The sequence below is a fragment of the Typopeltis vanoorti genome, chromosome 20 (genome assembly GCF_054136105.1).
Source record: "Typopeltis vanoorti isolate ZY-2024b chromosome 20, IOZ_Tvanoo_1.0, whole genome shotgun sequence".
In the NCBI taxonomy this organism is placed as follows: domain Eukaryota; kingdom Metazoa; phylum Arthropoda; class Arachnida; order Uropygi; family Thelyphonidae; genus Typopeltis; species Typopeltis vanoorti.
The window spans coordinates 44,125,261-44,146,458 of record NC_143568.1 but is presented as its reverse complement, the minus strand read 5'-3'; the positions used below and the strand labels follow the sequence as shown (position 1 = coordinate 44,146,458).

At 36.9% G+C, this 21,198-nt stretch overlaps 1 protein-coding gene across 3 annotated transcripts in view; it reads right to left on the bottom strand.

Moving 5' to 3' along the window:
* Slmap (Sarcolemma associated protein) overlaps positions 1 to 21,198 on the bottom strand; it is a 545,241-nt gene that overhangs the window by 353,802 nt on the left and 170,241 nt on the right. For all 3 annotated transcript variants that reach the window (XM_090409867.1, XM_090409869.1, XM_090409868.1), the window contains exon 8: positions 18,288 to 18,350. In XM_090409867.1, coding sequence (XP_090265993.1) covers positions 18,288 to 18,350 — 63 coding nt within the window. The remainder of the gene's footprint in view (positions 1 to 18,287; positions 18,351 to 21,198) is intronic.

Genomic DNA, 21,198 nt, shown 5'->3' with positions numbered 1-21,198 from the left:
CACCCGGTTAATTCTCATGCCTCTTTCCTCCAATGCCTTTTTTCACTCTTCCAGGGTATTTTCAAGCTTCTCCAGGATGATTCGCATAGAACAATGTCATCAGCAAACAGCATGCTCCATGGTGCCTCCTTCTTGACATCCTCCACTAGTACATCCATGACTAGGTCAAAGAGGTAGGGGCTCAGAGCTGACCCTTGGTGTAGCCCTATGACAATGGGGAACCCTTCTGTCATGCCGACACTAGACCTCACCTGAGTTTCTGTTCCCTCATACATCTCCTTCACCAACCTCACGTACTTCTCTGACACCCCCCCCCCTTCCTCATACACCTCCATACCTCCTGCCTGGCCACTCTGCCGTATGGCTTTTCCAGGTCTATAAACACCATGTGCAGATCCACTCGCTCACAGTAGATATACCATATTATATACAAGAAGAAAAAATATATATATATATATATATGTTAAAGATCCAAGAAATTTTATAAACTTGGTTTTAATCCATTTTTTCCCAAGTAAGCAAATAAGCAAGTAAGCCAAGTTTGCGCCTGAAGTATTTTCAAGTCTGAGACAAGTCGTGGTAAAGGTGGCATAATCTGATCACTCACCTAAGTATCCCATAATACAAAGCACATCTCCTTGTGGACATGTATAATGCTATGTATTATGGGAATGGTCACAACCCAGACTGGTTTCGACCTTTATTGAGGTCTCATCAGTGGGTGCCAGATCTAGAAGTGGTGATACCAAGGTTGAAGTAATGCTGAACTTATATTTACCTATACGAGTTGCCACAAGGTGCTTTGACCTTATTAAATAAAAATCTCAGGATGAGAGAAAGATGTAGAAAGTTTTTTACCTTGGGTGTACTATAGGTTAAAGATACTTTGACTGAAGGCTGTCGTTTCATTCCAGTCTATATTGTCATAATTAAATCGCACATAATAATCACCCTTCCTTGTTCACTAACCTACATTGCTTATACATTTCTTCATCACCACCTTCCAAATTCTCTGGCCTATAACAACATTTGTGAGATGGAGGTTGGCAGGAAGAGATATTTAGTTGAATGTTGCTATAGCAACATTCAACTAAATATCTCTTCCTACCAACCTCCATCTCACACCACACTGTCTCAAAACCATTGCCACTATTCCCTCTTTCATGTCTACCTTATGTGGATATAATTCCTGTGCTATCATTAGCAGCACTCCTCCACCCTTCTTGTCCTTTGTCTCCTCGCAAAAAGTACTGAACCCTTCCATTTCTATTCCTGTCAGGATATCATCTTCTTTCAGTCATGTTTCATTTATTCAAATGATTTTGAGGCGAATAAACTCGATATCAGTTTCATGTACTTTATTTCCTATTCTCCTAGTATTTTTAAATAAACACAGCCGTTCACTTTTAGGTCTATAACCAGTCCTACCCAAGTCACTTACCCTCACCCAATCACCTTTATCACCACTTATCCCATATATCTCCTCAGTCCCAACTTCCCCCATCCCTTCACATCCTAATCCATTTCATTCCTATGCTGATCATCCCCATATATACATTCACTACTACTTCTAACCTCCACTCTCCCTGTCCATCCTGACTTCCCTCATTTCCCTGTTCCTTGTGCATTGCTGTTCTCTTTTCATATCCCACATTACTACTCTTTCCATTACCAAGGAATTCAGTCTCATCCTTTCCACTATCCTGATTTTACACTTCACCTCTGATCTCTTGGTTGCATCACTCACTCTAAAGCCATTCAAATGCAATCCAGCACTTTTTTATATATATATATATCTAGTCTTCCCTCAAATATGCGCCATACATGTACAAACTGTACTACCTTCTCAGACAACTCTGCCAGCATACCATTCATGATTCTCGTTCTTTGTCTCAGCTCATCATTGTCATACCTTAGCAACATGCTGACAACCTTCCAACTATACTGTTATCTTTCACTCTCCTCAATAACCTCCTAATATCTAGCCTTAAATTCTCCTTATATCCAAATTCGTTCCCACAATCACCATTAACTCTCTTGTTTCTTCCTCATATCCAAAGCATGAATTATCTTGCTCATTCTCCCTCCTGGAAAAGCAGACTGTGGATTCTCTCATTAACCAAACCTCTAACAATGGAATCTCCATACAAGCTATTTTGACATAATTCATCACGTCCGTTAGTTCTTTCATTTGTTTCCACTACATTTTTAACATCACTTTGCAAATTCTTCATTTCATTTCTCAATTTGAACATCTCTTTCTTCAAATTTTGCATTCTGGCAATTTCACTCTGTTGCTCCCATAGTCTCATTCCCTCTTTTTTCTGTTGTACCTTTCTTCTATTTCCTCATTCCTGCTTCCTTTTGCTTCCATGTCACTTACTTTCATTTCTTCATTCATACGTTCTTTCATTCCATCAGTCTTACTACCGCTATTTGTTCTGCTACTCACACTGTCTTTTGCACCTAAATTTATGCTAATTATCATTCTCTCAGTCTGATTTACATTCACTGATAACTTAGTTAAATAAGTTATCAGTGAATAATAACTTATATTTTTAAGAAAATACTGCACTTTCTACAGATCCATACTTTCTCTTATCTGCTGCTCAGTTTCTACAAACGCATCTTTCACATTTTGTCAAGCATATATATATTAGAATTTGCATTATATAACACTACATAATAATAATAACATAATTGGTATAATCTGATCTGTACAGGTCACATTATACTAAGTACGTTATTATGTAGTTAATAGATAATTATGACAATGTAGACTGGAATGAAATAGCAGCCTTTACAAATAAGGAAAATTAATTTCTTGGGACATCTTAGGCAGCATGTAAAGGAGGGCATGCAAGGATTGAGAGTTTTAGATCTGATCATTTCATCAGAGGATATGATTGAGTGGGTTTTGCATTTCTCTCCAATGGCGAGAGTGATCACCTGGGTTGAGACTAGCCATATAAAGATTTCTTGAGGAAAGGATACATGAGGATAAAGAAATACAAGGCTGGTGATTATGAGAAGTTTAGGAGATGGGCTTGTTTCTATAGCATGGAATGAGGAGTTAAGCAAAAATGAAATAAATGCTGCTTGGGAACTCACAAAAATACTTAACAGCATCAATGTGTGAATGTATTCTGAAGGTCAAAAGAGGCTGAATAAGGTAGATGTAAAATGGATGAATGAGGGGATTAAGCATCAAATCTAGGAAGAAGGAGGCAGTACAAGTGAATAATGATAATAATCAGTTGCACGATGAGCATAAAGAGCAGGCTAGGAGAGACTCAGTTAATAAGGACAGCATGTAAAGCAGAAATTAGAAAATCACACAAAAAAAAAAAAAAAATTCTAGAGAATTTTTTCGATATGAAGCAAGTAGAAAGATGAATGATTATGTTAATAAAAGAAAGTGGGAGATTGGTAACTGCTGACACCTTGGTATTTAGTGAGCAGTTCATCAGGCTGTTTCATTCTCAGTGTGATATCACAATCTCAAATAAAGAGAATGAAATGAGAGAGGACTTAGTGGTGACTGTTTAAGAAATATTGCAACGTCCCAAATCACAAATTATACATCAATCTGTATATCTAGAGTTGTAGTTAAATTACTGGAAAGGTTGGTGAGAGCTAGGATACAAAAGTTGGTTGATAAGTGGGTCTTTGCTTGTCAGCATAGGTTTGTTAATGAGAGGTCATGTTCTACCAACTTGCTCTTGTACTATAAAAGTGGCAAATGCATTGGACAAGGGAGATATACAGTGGTATACTTAGATTTTGAAAAGGCTTTTGATAGATTACTACACCACAAGTTGGTAACTAAACTGGAGTAGATGAGATTGCATGACAGATTAGCAAGTTAGATAGGCAAATGGCTCTCAGGCAGCAAGTTGTATATGGGAATGTAGTATGCGAAGAGAAAGTTACTAGTGGTGTGCCACAGGGGTCTGTTTTGGGACCATTGTTATTTAAGAATTAACTACACGTTAAACAAGAAAAGTATATTTAATATACTGCCAGATGTTTCAGTTTGAAAATAAACTATCATCAGTGGCTAGACAGAAAACAGTTTTTGATTTTTTACAAGTTAGAATACAAACAATTGATCATTCAAAATTAGAACGAGCTGTGTGATTTTACATCATTAATCACAATATTTTCACTGAAGAAAGGCAAACATAAGAGTGCAGATAGTTAAATGTATAAATTTACAATGCCATATACAAAAAACTTAATTTATAAAATCATACTAAAGATATCATTAGACAGATAGAGTATCTAGAAGGTCTTCATTTAAAAATAATAATAAATTAAAAAAACTTAATGGGTTATTTGGATCAAATTTTCCCATATTTTTGACATAGATAGGCAGTCATTACGATTCAGATTGGGGCGATGAAATAAGGCCACAGCACTCTTTTTGAATAGATGTTCCAATTTATTCCCGACATCTGTGTAGAAGGTGAGTTTTGGACCACAGAATGTTGCGGTTTTTCTCTGTTCCATGTTGCGCCAATCCAGACTTATCGGATTTGTTGTGAAGAATATAAGATTGATGTCCTTGTATTCCTTTTTCTACAGAGCATCTGGTTTGTCCAAAGTAAGAAAGATGGCAGTCACATGGAACTTGGTATACACCAGGAAGAGACATAGTTGAGCATTTATCTTTAGATGAGAGGAAATAGGTAGATATTTTATTAATAGGAATATAAGTAGCTGTTGCCTATGCAGTTAGCCTAGTGGCTATACACTTCACAACCATACACCTGGGGAAGGAGTGTCCTAGGTTCGATTCCCGTCAACGACGTGAGGAGCTTAAGGATCTTTCTCAGCCATAACCAAGTTAGCTTGGGCTATGGCTGAGAAAGACTTGGGCTTGGACAGCAGGGTTTTTACCCCCCAGTTTATCTGGGATTTTTCATCCCACAAGCATGCAAACCAGCCCTGTGAACACACAGGCTACAGTCGTAGGATATACTACAGCAAGGAAGGCAACGGGAAACCACCTTGCTCAGTCATTTCCCTAGATGGTGGCATATATACTGTCCCTAAACAGCCGAAAGTCCAACAACAACAAGTAGCTGTTAGATCATATTTCTTTAAAATTCTTGAAATTGATTCTGAAATTCCAGAGATATATGGGATCGGAACTCAACGTATTAATTCTTTGTTGTTTTGGTTTGGCTTGTAGGAGTCGAGCAGATGTTGTGTAGTCCTTTTGGAGAAGCCATTTAATTTCATGTATTGTTTAATAGTAGAAAGTTCTTTCTGTAAATGATAGGAAGTTGAACAATTAATTCTAGCTCATTGAATTAAACATTTGATGATTCCTGTCTTCTGAGAAGGATGATGTGCAGATTGTTTGAGAACGTAACGTCCAATAAAAGTGAATTATCTGTAGACTGATGTTAAATTACTTAATGGTGAGCGGATGAGAAGGATGTCTAAAAAGGATAATTTGTTGTCTTTTCCAATTTCCATGGTGAATTTTATAGGAGGGTGTAGCAGGGGTCGGCAACCTTTTTGGAGTGAAGAGCCATTTTTAAAATTATATCTGTTTAAAAAAAAAATTAACAAGATGCACGTGTTTTTTGAAATTATATGATCTTTTAAAATATTAAATAATAAAAGAAAGATTTTCTTCTCCTTACAAAAGCATATGTATAAAATCCAATAACATTAACTATTTCTTTAATTTTTTTAATTTAAAATATCTTCTTAGTGCAACTTTTGCTGTTGAACTTCTTCGGATAGTTTCTCAACATGCGGCGAATACGCCGTAATTTTCATTTTCAAACATGACGAAAGACTCACGTTGTTTAGTTGGTTTCTCAACTTACTTTTAATAAAATTTATATTAGAAAATATTTGCTCACACAAATATGTCGATCCGAAAATCGATAGAAGTCCAAATGCGTATGTTTTAACTGAATGTAAGTGTCCGATAAACAATTCCACGTGTCAAATACAATCTGATCTTGCTTTTTGAGATCTTCTATTTCAGACCATTTGTGTTGTATTGTAAGGGTGGATTTTTGTCTTTCCAACTCCTCCAGGTCAGCTTTAAGATTTCTAAATTTTGAATTCCACAAATCCTTGGTTTTCAGGTCCTCTAACTCAAGCTGAAATGCAGCCTCATCAATTCCAGCAAAAGGTGAAAATTTTAATTCGGCAGGATTAATTTCAAATGGTCACAATAAAAATGACATAGTTGCCTTGTTCTTTCTAAACTCCTCAAATCTCCCATTAAATTCAGATCGCATATTTACCACAATTTCTTTAAAAAAGGTTAAATTTATGGAATTATCAGCTTGTTCTTGTTGATATTTCTTCAACATAGGAAAATGTAATCACTTCTTCTAGAAATCACTTCTTCTACGAAATCACTTCTTCTACGAAATCACTTCTTCTAGAAGCAAAACTGCTGTATTTCCCTTTCCCTGTAGTTTCTTATTTAGTGTGTTTAAATGGGAAGTCATATCCATCATAAAGTAGAATTTTTGTAACCAATGAGTATCTTCTAACTGTGCATATTCAAGGTCCTTTTGACTTAGAAAAAACTTAACCTCTCCAAGGCGGGTGGCAAATCGCATCAACACCGCACCTCTGGAAAGCCATCTTATTCTGTTATGCAAAAGAAGATTGGAATATTCGCAATTGAATTTCTTTAAGAAGTTCACAAAATTTCTGATGATGTAGCGGTATTGCCATTATTTTGTTAACAATTTCTACAACCAAATCCATCACTACTGTTATCTCTTTTGGAAAGAGTTTGTGCACAAAGTATCCCTTGATGGAATATGCAGTGAAAGGAAAACACATCACGCAAAATTTGTTTTTTAAATAAAGAAACAAAACCCTTTTTTGTTCCTTTCATGCTCAGCGCCCCATTGGTCGAAATAGATATTATTTTGTTAACATTAATACCCTTACTTTTCAAGCAAGTGGTAACAGCATATTCAATGTTTTCTCCATGAGTTTGTCCTGTAAGTGGCAGTATATCGAGTAATTCTTCCTGAGGTCCTTGAAAGTTTATGTATCTACAAATAAGTACAATCTGTGCAATGTCATCCACATCACATGATTCATCACAGGCAATGGAGAATCCTGGTGTTGAATTTAGATCTGTAACCTGCTGATTAATTATATCTTCTGCCATTCGTATAGTTCTGTCCCTTACAATCTTAGCAGATAATGGCATGTCTCTTATTTTTGTAATTATTTCCACTTTGTTTTTAAAATTGCAGAAAAGATATTCGGACATTTTAATAAAACATTCTTTTACATATTCACTGTCCGTAAAAGATTTTCCTCGTTTAACAACTTCTTGAACTGCCACAAAACTAGCAATAGTTGTATTTCTTGATTCTTTTATCCATTTGGAAAATGAACATTTCGTTAGATTTACTTTGCATTGCAACTCTTCTACTGCCTTTTTTCTTTCATCTCCCTGTGGATATGCTTTCTCAAATGTATCGTGTTTATTTAAAAAATGTCTTTGTATATTTGATTTTTTATTATTTGAAAGCTTTTCATGACATATTAAACACACAGGAAATCCTGCTGCATTTGCTACAAATACATAGGTTTCGGTCCATTCACTTTTGAACTCCCGATTTTCTTGTTCCATCTTTCTCTTCTTTGCTGACATTTTAAATACTAAAAAAAATTTTTATTTTGTTAATATTTAACTGAATGTTACAATATTCACGTTACCTAACACAATCACCAGTAAATAAAAGCACAGCAACGTCCACTACAAAACCTTTACTTATTTTAACAAATTGAGTAGATTTACATACCACACACCTGCACTATATGCGAAGATAATGGGCACGTTCAGACAGGCAAACACTACCGTATCACTACATGTGCTAGTCTAGCGTGACGTCATAAATGTGTCCGAGCCAACTGCTCAATCGTAGCACTACCGTAGTGATCGCCATTCGCTACAAATTAATTTAATTTGTAGCGATTAATTTTCACAACAAAGTAGCGCTCTGCCTTGCTGATCGTGCCCAATGTAAACTGACATTTGAGTATCGACATATGGTTAGGGGCCATTTGACCTACAAAATATTTCTTTTTACTTCTATGTTTAGATAGATCGTTTAATAATGAAAAGAGCCACAATTATTCATTCAAAAAGCCGCATGCGGCTCTGGAGCCACAATTATTCATTCAAAAAGCCGCATGCGGCTCTGGAGCCACAGGTTGCCGACCCCTGGTGTAGAGTATTGATTTTGGCTAAAAAGGAAGGTAGGGAATCTCTGTTGTGAGGCCACGCTGCAAAAACAACATTGTCTGGTCTACACTGCAAAAAATCTATATATCTAACCCAAAATAAAGGTCGAGGGTATATACATGAAAAAAGGATGTCTTTTAAATGCTCCAAATAAAAGTTAGCTAGAACAGAAGAAAGTGAACTTCCCATGGCAGTTCCTTCTACTTGGTTGTAGAATTTGTTTTGACACAAGAAATATCCGGAGTGCATTACAAATCCGAATAATTTTATGACATCTTCCTACAAGATGTCACTAATTAGAAGGAACTAAGAAGTGAATAGAGATTCTACATCGAAGCTCACCATAAGATCAGTAGGTTGTAATATAATAAATTTAGTTTAATCCTTTATCCAAGTGTGAGCAAACAAAGTTTGCACCTGAAAGTATCTTCAGGACTGGGGTAAGGTAATGCAACACCAGGACGACTCCTTGCAAAGGTGGAGCAAGCTACTAACACTCCTATCTCAGTATCTCCCATAATGCAAAACACATCTCCTTGTGGATATGTCTAATGTTATGCATTAAGGAAAGGACCACTACCCAGACTAGTTTCGACCTTTATTGAGGTCTCTTCAGTGGGAGCCAGGCCCAAGTGGAGATACCAGCCAGAAGCATTAGCAAGGTCATCTCTACCTATAGGAGTTGCCAAACGGTGTGCCACCTTTTTAATATATTACTCTGGATTTAGAGAAAGATGTTGAAAGTTTATTTTTCACTTGGTTAGAATATAATAAATTTAGTTTAATCCTTTATCCAAGTGTGAGCAAACAAAGTTTGCGCCTGAAAGTATCTTCAGGACTGAGGTAAGGTAATGCAACACCAGGACGACTCCTTGCAAAGGTGGAGCAAGCTACTAACACTCCTATCTCAGTATCTCCCATAATGCAAAACACATCTCCTTGCGGATATGTCTAAAAGGTGGCACACCATTTGGCAACTCCTATAGGTAGAGATGACCTTGCTAATGCTTCTGGTTGGTATCTCCACTTGGGCCTGGCTCCCACTGAAGAGACCTCAATAAAGGTCGAAACTAGTCTGGGTAGTGGCCCTTCCCTTAATGCATAACATTAGACATATCTGCAAGGAGATGTGTTTTGCATTATGGGAGATACTGAGATAGGAGTGTTAGTAGCTTGCTCTACCTTTGCAAGGAGTCGTCCTGGTGTTGCACTACCTTATCCCAGTCCTGAAGATACTTTCAGGCGCAAACTTTGTTTGCTCACACTTGGATAAAGGATTAAACTAAATTTATTATGAAAAAAAACTTTCAACAGTAGGTTGTAAGGAGACATTTTTTAATGTGCTTAAGAAATCCAAAGAGTTTTTTGAAAAAGAGTGAGATTTGTTTATGTGATTTCAATAACTTTGCTAAATATTTGGCTATGAGGTAAGAAGATGAATCAATACAGTCTACAATAGGACAGAGAGGAATGTTTGTCTTGTGGATTTTTTTGTAGACCATATAACCTAGGTCATGCAAAATGAGTTTTTAACCTTTCTATGGTGTTTGCATCTAAACTTATAACTTCATCTAGAAGGGAATTTAATTTCTTCAGTTGCCTTTTAGTGGGGTCATGATCCTGTTCTTGCTATGTTGAGCAATCTCGTAAAAGATAAATTTTTCTTTTGTAATTTGAAGAATCCATAATTACTGTAGCTTTTCCCTTGTCTGCTTTGGTGATAACAAGGTGGCTGTTGCTTCTTAGGGAATGTAGAGCTTCTTTTTTCAGACAGAGATATGTTAGATGGAGGAAGCATGGCTTTAAGTAGGGTGGATGCAACTTCTAGGTGGAGAGTATTAGCTTTTTCATTGGAGAGGTGAAATAAGTTCCATTCGATGTTAAAAAGGAAATCTAAATATGGAATCTTTTTTAGGGACTATAGCGAATTCATGTCCTTTTGAAAGGATAAATGTTTCACTATCCATTAAAGGGTATCTAGACACGTTGATAACCCAATTATCTGGAACATGGAGAGGCTTGATTTGTCTAGCAATTTTGTTTATTAAATGAATGTTGCAGAGAGCATTTAGCCACATTATGAACTATGTAGGAAAGTTGTTGATCTAAGTTTGTGGAGATAAAAGTTTGGAGATCAGCAACCCCGCGAACGTTAATAGCAAGATCATGTTTAGCTGCTCTGAGTTGATTGCAGATTAAAGACAAGGTGGTGTTCCTGTAGATATTGTTTGTATTCCCAAATCAATACTCTACACAGTCGTATCAAATTCACCATGGAAATTGAAAAGGACAAAAAATAATCTTTTTTAGATTGTTTTTTATTTTTATTATTATTCACTTTATTATTCATTTTTATTATTCACTTTTATTGGACATTACATTCTCAAACAATCTGCACATTATCCTTCTCAAAAGACAGGAATCAAATGTTTACTAATTGTTGGGGGTTGAACTAATTGTTCAACTGCCCATCATTTACAGAAAGAACTTTCTACTATAAAACAATACGTGAAATGAAATGGCTTCTCAAAAAGGACTACACAACATCTGATTGACTCCTACAAGCCAAACCAAAACAACAAAAAATCAATACATTGAGTTCCAATCCCATATATCTCTGGAATTTCAAGAATTTTAAAGAAATATGATCTAACAACTACTTATATTCCTATTAATAAAATATCCACCTATTTTCCCTCGTCTAAAGATAAACGCTCAACTATTTCTCTTCCTGGTGTATACCAAGTTCCATGTGATTTGCCATCTTTCTTACTTTGGACAAACCGGATGCTCTATAGAAAAAAGAATACAAGAACATCAATCTTATATTCTTCACAACAAATCCGATAAGTCTGGATTGGCGCAACACAGAACAGAGAAAAACCACAACATTCTGTGGTCCAAAACTCACCTTCTACACAGATGTCGGGAATAAATTGGAATGCCTATTCAAAAAGAGTGCTGAGGCCTTACTTCACCGCCCCAATCTGAATCGTAATGACTGCCTATCTATGTCAAAAATACGGGAAAGTTTGATCCAAATAACATGTTCATTTTTTTTTAAATGAAGACCTTCTAGATGTAGATGTCTAAGGATATCTTTAGTATGATTTCATAAATTAAGTTTTTTGCATGACATTGTATATTCATACATTTAACAATTCTGCACCCTTATATTTGCCTTTCTTCGGTGAAATGATATCATGATTAAAGATGTAACATCAGGGTGCTTAAGGGTCAAAGCTGTATAACTGAGAGGAGACCTCCACATAGCCTTTAAAGGAATGCGGAGAACCGACCAGGGCTTCTGACCTAATGTCCAATCCTCACCTTCTCGTGGTGCACCGTGTTGGGTATCTACTTTGATACTGAACGAACGAGGATGGGCTGGCAATTTGGGATTTAGCCGACCAAATTGTATTCTTATTGGTTAAACCAAAATAGAAAATGATGGTACAACATGACAAAATTTCATTCCGGCTGGGGCATCGACCGGTTAAACAAGGCCCCCGTTGTTTTCGCCAGGGAACCAGGGCGAACAGCGAAAAGTCAGCTACTGGAACAAATCTGAAAACAAACCCCAACTCAACATCACCAGAGTTAAAGATCGGTACTATCAACGTAAGAAGCCTGAATGGCAAAGAAATGGAGCTAGCTGAGGAATTAGATAAGTACCAGATCGACATAATAGGGGTGACTGAAACAAAAAAGACCAAAACTGGTGAGATCTTTCTGAGCAATAAATACAAAATGTTATATTCAGGCAATGACAATCAAGGAAAAGAAGGAGTAGCCATAGTATTCAACACAAAATACGAGGCTAATCTTCTTGAATGGCAGTCAGTCTCAAGTAGAGTAATGTGGGCAAATATGAGAATGGAGAACTGGACAATGAGACTTATTTGTGCCTATGGTCCCACAGAAGGTTCTACTAAGGTAGAAGTGGAGGAATTTTTTGAGGCTTTAGAAAATGCAACTGACACAATGAAAGAGGAAAAGTTGGTCCATGTTGGGGATCTAAATAGTAGAGTAGGAAATGATTGTGAGACATACAAAAATATTTTGGGAAAATTTGGAGAAAAGAGCAAAGCTAATAATAAGGGCAAATATCTGTTGGATTTCTGCTCAGGACATGGACTGGTTATTACTAACACCATGTTCCAACATAAAAATGTGCACAAATTCACATGGAGAGAAGAGGCTAGGAATAAGAAAAGTCTCATTGACTATGTTATTGTTGACAGTGATGTTTTCTTCCTAGTGCAGGACACCAGAGTGTACAGAGGATTTGAAATTGGAAGTGATCACTATTTAGTCTTGAGCAGGATAAAATTGAATTTCATATTGAAAAGAATAACATGTAAGAAAGTTTTAAAGCGAATAAAAGTTGAGCAGCTCTCAGATGTGAACTGTAGACTAAAATATAGAAATATTATTGAAAAGAAAATGAAAGAGTTTGAGAACAGGAATCAAACCTCGGAGATTCAGTGGCAAACTCTGAAGGAAACATTGATTGATTCTGCCAGAGAGGCATGTGGCGAGGTTGTGTGCAAGGATAAAAAAATCAGAACTCCCTGGTGGACACAGGAAGTTAAAGAAGCAGTGAAGGAAAAGAAGAAAGCATATCAAAAGTTAATGGCAAATAAGTCAGCTTTTACTCTTACAGAATACAGAGACAAATGTAAGAAAGCTAAACAGTGTGTAAAACTAGCTAAACAAAAGTTATGGGAGGACTTTGGCAAGAATATAGAAAATAAATATCAAGAAGGTGGCAAAATATTCTGGAGGTTGTTGAAGAAGCTTAGGAATGGAGGAAAGAGTGCTGTAAAAGGAATTAGAGATGATAAAGGTGAAATGAAAACAGGAGAAAAAGATATCCTTGAAGTATGGAGTAATTACTTTGAAAAACTGCTAAATGAAACAAGCAGTGATGACAGCACAGTGATAAAAAACACTGACCAGGCATGCAGTCAGGAATACATATCCATACTTGAAGTAGAAAAAGCCATCAAAGGCTTGAAATGTGGAAAGGCAGCAGGAGTAGATGATATTCGACCAGAAATGCTGAAGTATGGTGGTATAAGAGTCTTACAGTGGCTGCACAGCATAGTTCAGAAAGCCTTGACAGAGGGACGAATTCCCGCTGATTGGAGTAGAGCTCTCATAGTACCCATATATAAAAAGGGAAATAAAACTGAATGTGAGAATTACAGAGGTATTTCCCTACTGAGTGTTCCTGGCAAGATCTATGCAAGTATACTTGAGAAACGGTTGAGAAGAATTGTGGAAGAAAAGCTGGGTGAAGAGCAAGCTGGATTCAGACCAAATAGAGGCTGTCAGGATCAGATCTTCACTTTACGACAAATAGTCGAGAAATCATGCGAATATAACAAAGATCTGTATTTAAGTTTTGTCGATTTGGAAAAGGCATATGACAAGGTGCCAAGAGAGAAGCTATTCAATACGCTGCAGTTATATGGTGTCAATGGGGCATTATATCAAGCAATACTTAGTCTTTATTTGAGTTGTGAGTCAGCAGTTAGAATTGAAGGAAGTACAGGAAGATGGTTTAATGTTAAATCTGATGTGAGACAAGGATGTACATTATCCCCTTTGTTATTCATTATCTATATGGATCACATTATGAAGGAATGTGGTATTAAACCTGATATCAAAATTGGAGATGTTAATGTCAGCTCTTTGCTTTATGCGGATGAGGTTATACTTCTAAATAAATCCGCTACAAGTCTGCAAGATTCTCTGACTAAATTGAATAGCTGTTGTAATAGATATGGTATGAAGGTCAGCAATAAAAAGACAAAGACAATGAAAATAGGCAGAATCATTGAAAATGTCAACTGTGTTTTGAATGGAGAACCTGTGGAACAAGTAAAACATTTCAGCTACTTAGGCACAATTTTTACTGAAGATGGTAAACTAAATATAGAAATAGACAACAGAATCAGCAAAGCTGGTATCGTGGGGAAGTCAATTGAATAAATTCATATGGAATAAGAAAGAAATTAGTTGGAACACTAAATTAGCTGTATACAAGACTGTGTTCAAACCAATTTTAACTTATGGATCTGAGAGCTGGGTTAGAAGTAAAACACGTGTGTAGAGGCTTAAGTGCTGTGAGGACATCATGTTGGAGGCTTAATGGATTTTTTACAACACTCAAAAAGAATTAAAATAGAATTTAATACTTCCTATATTTCGTCCTAGTCACTAGGACATCTACGGGGATTACAAAAACAATTAATGTAACATATGCACAAATAACAAACATACTACTCCAACCACGTGGGTGACACTAAAGTCCTATCTAGGTAGAGCGCCCTCTAAGGGCAGTAGTAGGTGGCCTGGAATGTAAGGTGGGAACTCTGGTGATGAGTGTTTCCCAAATCTTTGGAAGCTTAATGCAACCATATTTATTGAGATTTGGTTGGTTTTTGAGAGCTGCTGCTGCTTCTAAGAAAAGTCTCTCTTTCTTGAATTTGCTGTGGTGGAGCATGGTGGTTTTCTTCCATGATACTCTGTGGGTGGTGTCCAAAACATGGTCAGCCAAGCCTGAATGGCCATAGTTGTGTTTGAAGATGTAAGACTTGTGTTCCTCTAGACAGATGGATGCTGGTCTGCCTGTCTATCCAAAGTACGCCAGCTTACAGGAACAGGGTACTTTGTAAACTCCAGGCAGAGAGAGAGGAGGGAGCTGATCTTTCGTAGAACGGATAAGGGTAGCCAGTTTGCGGTGGGGCTTATATGCTGTGTGTAGATTGTACTGTTTTAGTGTCTTGGCTATTTTTTCAGATGTGCCACGGATGTAGGGTATGGTGATGGCATTTTTAAAATCTTGTTGACGAGAAGGAAGGGGAATGGGGGAGGAGTTGATTATTTTTTTGATACTGTGATCGCTGTAGCCATTGGAGAGGAAAGTGCTGTGTATGTGGTTAAGCTCATTAGTGAGGGCGGTTCCACTGGGACAAAGATTGTGGCTCTCTTGGTAAGAGTTTTAATAATGCCATATTGTTGAGAGGGGTGGTGGTGGGAGAGTTTGTGAATGTATCTGCCTGTGTGTGTGTGGGTTTTCTGTATATGGTGAAGGTAAGTGTATCATTAGGCAGGCGTGTGACTAAGGTGTCTAGGAAGGGTAAACAATTGTTCTTTTCCTTTTCCATAGTGAACTGGATTCTTGGATGTAGACTATTGAGATGACTGAGGAAGGAGTCTAATGTGTCTGGGCCATGAGGCCAAATAGAGAACACATCATCTACATATCTTAGCCAGATAGAAGGTTTGAGTGGGGCTGAGTCTATGGCTCGTTTTTCAAAATCTTCCATATAGAAATTGGCAAGGGGGGGTGAGAGGGGGGAACCCATGGCAGTTCCCTCTATCTGCTTGTACATTTTGTTGTTCCAAGAGAAATACCCAGAGTTAATGGCAAAGGAAAAGAGATCTAAGATGTCAGAGGGAAAAACGTTTTCTAAGAGAGATAAGGTATCAATTAAGGGAATATTGGTAAACAAAGAGGAGATATCAAAGCTTACCAATATGTCTGTCTTATTCAAGGTTAAATTTTCTGTGAGGGCTTTAAAGTGGGTCGAGTTTTTTATATAGGAAGGGGACCTTCCGGTGAGGGGGATCAGCGAGTTGGCCAGCTGTTTAGATAGTCTATAGCAAGGTGCATTGGTGGCATCTACTATAGGCCTGAGTGGGGAAATGGGTTTGTGGATTTTTGGTAAACCGTATATTCGGGGGGGACGGGAGCGGAAAGGTTTAAGTTTTTTCGTGACATCAGGGGGCCAGGAAGATACTTTTTTGAGTAAAATTTTAAGTTTCTTAACTTGTGTTTTTGTGGGGTTGTGTTCTAGCGGGATGTAGGTAGCGCGATCGCGGAGGATGATGTTCATTTTACGCTTATATTCACTGGTATTAAGAACGACTGTGGCATGGAAGAGTATCATGGAAGAAAACCACCATGCTCCACCACAGCAAATTCAAGAAAGAGAGACTTTTCTTAGAAGCAGCAGCAGCTCTCAAAAACCAACCAAATCTCAATAAATATGGTTACATTAAGCTTCTGAAGATTTGGGAAACACTCATCACCAGAGTTCCCACCTTACATTCCAGGCCACCTACTACTGCCCTTAGAGGGCGCTCTACCTAGATAGGACTTTAGTGTCACCCACGTGGTTGGGCTAGTATTGTTTGTTATTTGTGCATATGTTACATTAATTGTTTTTGTAATCCCCGTAGATGTCCTAGTGACTAGGACGAAATATAGGAAGTATTAAATTCTATTTTAATTCTTTTTGAGTGTTGTAAAAAATCCATTAAGCCTCCAACATGATAGAAGTAAAACACTTGACCAAAGACTAGAGACCGCAGATATGAGAGTCCTGAGCAAGATTAGAGGCATCAATGGCAATATCATATTAAAAATGAGGATATTAGGAAAGAACTTGACATTGTCAGCATCCAGGAATGCGTTAGAAGAGCTAATCTCAGATGGTATGGTCACTTAAATAGAATGGGAGAGGAAAGATTAGCAAAACAAGTGTTCTCTGCCAAGTTGGCTGGAAAACGACCCAGAGGAAGACCAAGATATAGGTGGATTGATACGGTACAAAGTGCCTTAGACGATAGAAATATAAGATCTGATAATGTTGGAGTCTTGACAAGTAACAGACTGATTTGGAGGAAAATTGTAGATAGGAAGTTAGTAATGATGTAATTTTTTCATGTAGTACTGTCATATCCTGTACACCCCTTGAGGGTACATGGCAGGAATTTGATGATGATGACATCACGCTGCTCATTCTAAATTTGAATGATCAAATGTTTGTATTCTACCTTGTAAAAAAACTGTTTTCTATCAGTTTTGATAGATAGTTTATCTATCAAAACTGATAGAAAGCCACTGATGATAGTTTATTTTCAAACTGAAATATCTGCAATATATTAAATATACTTTTCTTGTGCTAAAGTGTAACTAATTCTTAATTTTATGTCACAAGTTTCTCTCAAAAGTAAGAAACATTGTTATTTAATTTATATGTTAATAATACTGGAATGTGGTTAATTGGTAATATACAACTATTTGCAGTTGATGCAAAACTGAGGAGAATGATGAGTAACCAAGCAGGTGTTGTAGCCTTACAGGAGGACTTGAATAGATTGTATGAGTGGGAATGTGTGTGTGTCAGTTCAGTGTTGTGAAGTATACACTTAGTGGAGAAATTCTGGAAGAAGAAGAGGAGACTAGAGCTCTTGGAGTGGTGGTGAACAAGAATCTGAAGTTCAGAGGTCACGTTGCACAAGCTGTGAAGTCATCAAACCAGAATATGGCCATGATGCAGAGGACCTTAGCATACAGAAATAAAAAGGTTCTGATTCCATTATATAAAGCCTTGATCAGGCCTCATATTGATTATTGTGCACAGATATGGTCCCCTAGTTTACATGATGATTAGGATGTATTGAAAAGGATCCAGAGAAGACTGACTAAGATGGAAATTGGTTTTGGGGATGTTGGATATGAACACAAATTAAGGGAATGCAATTTGCAAAGCCTTCTGAATAGGAGGAAGAGAGGGGACATGACTGAGACATTTATGTCAGTAAAAGGTTGTTACCTGCTTAATGTGAATTTTTTTTTCTTTGAAGAAGGCAGTACAAGAAAAGGACATCCCTGGAAGCTGTATAAGGAGGGTGTGAGCAGAGGCCTAAGGAGAGCAGCTGGTGAGTAGAATGCATTGGCTGACATTGTATTGAATACAGATACATTGAATGAGTTTAAAATATGGTTTGATGGGCTTTGTTTAACAGTGCATACCTCCCACAATGACTCTTGGAGTCCATGGTAGTCTGGTGTTAATATTATTATTAACTAAAATAATGCTATTGCAGTCAATATATTAAATTTTCAAGTCAAGTAAAACAGGAGTAAATTTGTTCACTGCAATATATACTCTCAGATCTTGATTAGCAAACAGATTAAAAACAAGTCAAATTTTCAAATAGTTTTAATTCCTACCTCTAAGTCCTGAACCTTTCTAATGGCTTCTAATTTTTCTTGTAAAACCTTTTTTAAAGATTCCTGAAAACAAATTCAAAATATTTCTTTACTTTATTTAATTTCATTCAAGGATTAATATTTAAATTAATTTACAAAACTATCAACCTTAAAGGTCTTTCATGAATACATGATGATGGCCTGCCTGGTTGGCTGAGTAGTTAGCTTACCCATTCTCCAACCAACAGGTCACGGGTTCAAATCCTGCTGTGGGCATGGATGTTTGTCTTTAGGTGGGAAATGAATTTCATCACCCAGTGTGAGACCACCACCACCACCACACTTACTGGAAGCCTGGAGTGGCTTGAAAAAGTTCGTTTGGTCTCTAGGACTACGTAAAAAAAAAAAAACTTAACCCACTCAAAATGCACTATAGTTTTATTAATAACCTTTCATGGATGGGGAATCACATAAAAAAAATACTGTTGGCCAATAAAACTTCTACAGTCAGTTATAAATATTACTAGTTAAAAATTTTAAAAAAGATGACATTATATTACTCCCGTTAAATATAATGAAGAAAGGGGCTTCCATAGTTCAGACAATGCTCTTTGGCTGGAAAGACCTAGGTTTGAATCCCGCCTAGGACGTGAAGAACCTTTATCCCCGAAAGTGAGTTAGTTAGTCACAAAAGGACATAGCATTATTTTTCCCCAAAAAAAATTTGAGTTTCTCATCATGCATAACATCGTAGAAAGAGTGAATTTCATCATGCAAAATCTATCGTTATTCAATCTGAATTCAAGAATGGGTATGATAACTGGTGTGAATAGTACGGCCTCCTTTGATAAATACCTGATTCTCTGAAAGTCTCTCTTAATAATAATAATAAACCAACTGGCTAGAAAAATAACTGCAATTTAAGAGCTATTGCACACAATGCAGATAGCATAAATCACCTATCATAAGCAGTATCAGGCTCATAAGAAGCAAGTTACTTGGTCATAACAGGCTATTAGCCTCACACGAAAAGGAAGAAAATGATGACAGTACAACGAAGAAAGTCATCAACTCCAGTCTCATAAGTAGTACTCAGAAGTTCCTCACTTGATCAATGAGTATGGATAATTGTTTAGAGATAACACATACAAGTCTGTGTAGTTAGCCTAGTGGCTGTGCGCTTCGCAACCATATGCCTGGGGAAGGAGTGTCCTAGGTTCAATTCCCATCGATGATGGGAGGAGCTGAAAGATAGCCAAGTTATAGCCAAGTTAGCCGGTCTTGGGCGTGGACAGTAGGATTTTTTCCATAGTTTATCCTGGGGTTTTTCATCCTGCAAAGCAGGCAAACCGGCCTTGAGAACTCAACACTGGGGTGTAGGGCTGACCAGCCTTATCCTGTGAATGGCTTGAGGTCCGACAATAAATAAACCCGCGATACCGTAAGGTAACAGAGGGTAAAAGAAAGATGAGATGAGATAATATATGACATATGCATCTCTAAACAAATATGCTCTAGAACAGTTAAAAAAATTCAAGCCACAACTGTTAACCTTTCCAGTGAATCTGAGTAGGTTAACATAGAAAGATTCTAAACATACCCCTCTGCCTATCTTTTGTCCCTTATAATTATGGCTGGCTTCTTCTCCAGCTATTCACTGAATGTTGTCGTAGATGGTTTACTTCTTCAGAAATCATTATTATTGCAGGAATGTCCCACAGTTCTTTCCTTCCTATCCTTTTTCCTTCTATACAAACATCGTCTCACCAACTTTAAATCCACAATTGATACACACACACACACACACACACACCACTCAAGCAAAATGCCAAGATCTATTAGTTGCATAAATGCTGATCTATTAGTTGCATAAATGCTGATCTATTAGATGCATAAATGATTTCTTTTCCCAATTTTACATAGGGAGAAGAAATCTAGTCAATTAAAAGGAAGTGAAAAACCATTTTATGTTGTTCCTTGCCCGGGGGGGGGGGGGCTCACATTTCCATTATATTTGACAACACTTACTCCTCAAGTAACACTATCAAATCCCTCTCTCTCTTTAGCTTCACTTTTACTTTCTGCTTCTGTTGGCACATATCACTGAGATGCACTAATAGCAAAGTTCACATTAAATATATCATAACTCACAATTAAGACATCATGTGAATATTTAAACTTAAATATTGGTTTCACGCATTGTTGTGATGATTGAACAAGCTATAACAACAAAAATTAGTACAGATTCAAAAAAATTCAAGTTGGGGTTCTAGTAGATAGCCAACTTCCCAGATATTGTTCCTTGCAACCAAAATTAGAAATGTTCAATAAAGCATGCTAATTAATTGCAAGACTTCTGCTGAAGCAGCTTCTTTTTAAAGTTGTGGATTTTCTTCATCTCAATTGATGAAGGGTAACTTCTCAGTTTGCTAATCCATATTCTGTATTAACCCCCCTTTTCTTATAACCATTTAACTCAACACGTGAAAGCAGGACCATTGTAAGGTTAAATACTGCCCCTAGGCAAGAACTATTTTGTTGCCGCTAAACTCAAGAAAACATGCAAAATTAAAAATAGAAAGTGGTGTTTTTATGGCTGAGGTACAATTTTTCCAGTTTTTGGCAAACATAGATGATGTGTTGTGATTATTATTTTGATTATTTCATAAGACTGTTCATAAAAAGCACTAATTGGAAAAACAAATAACTGATTTTTGGCAATGTTCATATAGTATAAATGTTATATGCACCTGCTGATTCATCTGCAAAAAATCTGATTACATTTCTTAAACATTTGTAGTGTTATTCTTTATCATTTTGCAAGAGAAGGAGAAAATAACATAAATTCACGTTTTCTAATAATATCTATCATTATACAATGTGGCGAAAAAAAAAAGTACCGAACTTCGACATATGTTTACTCCATAACATA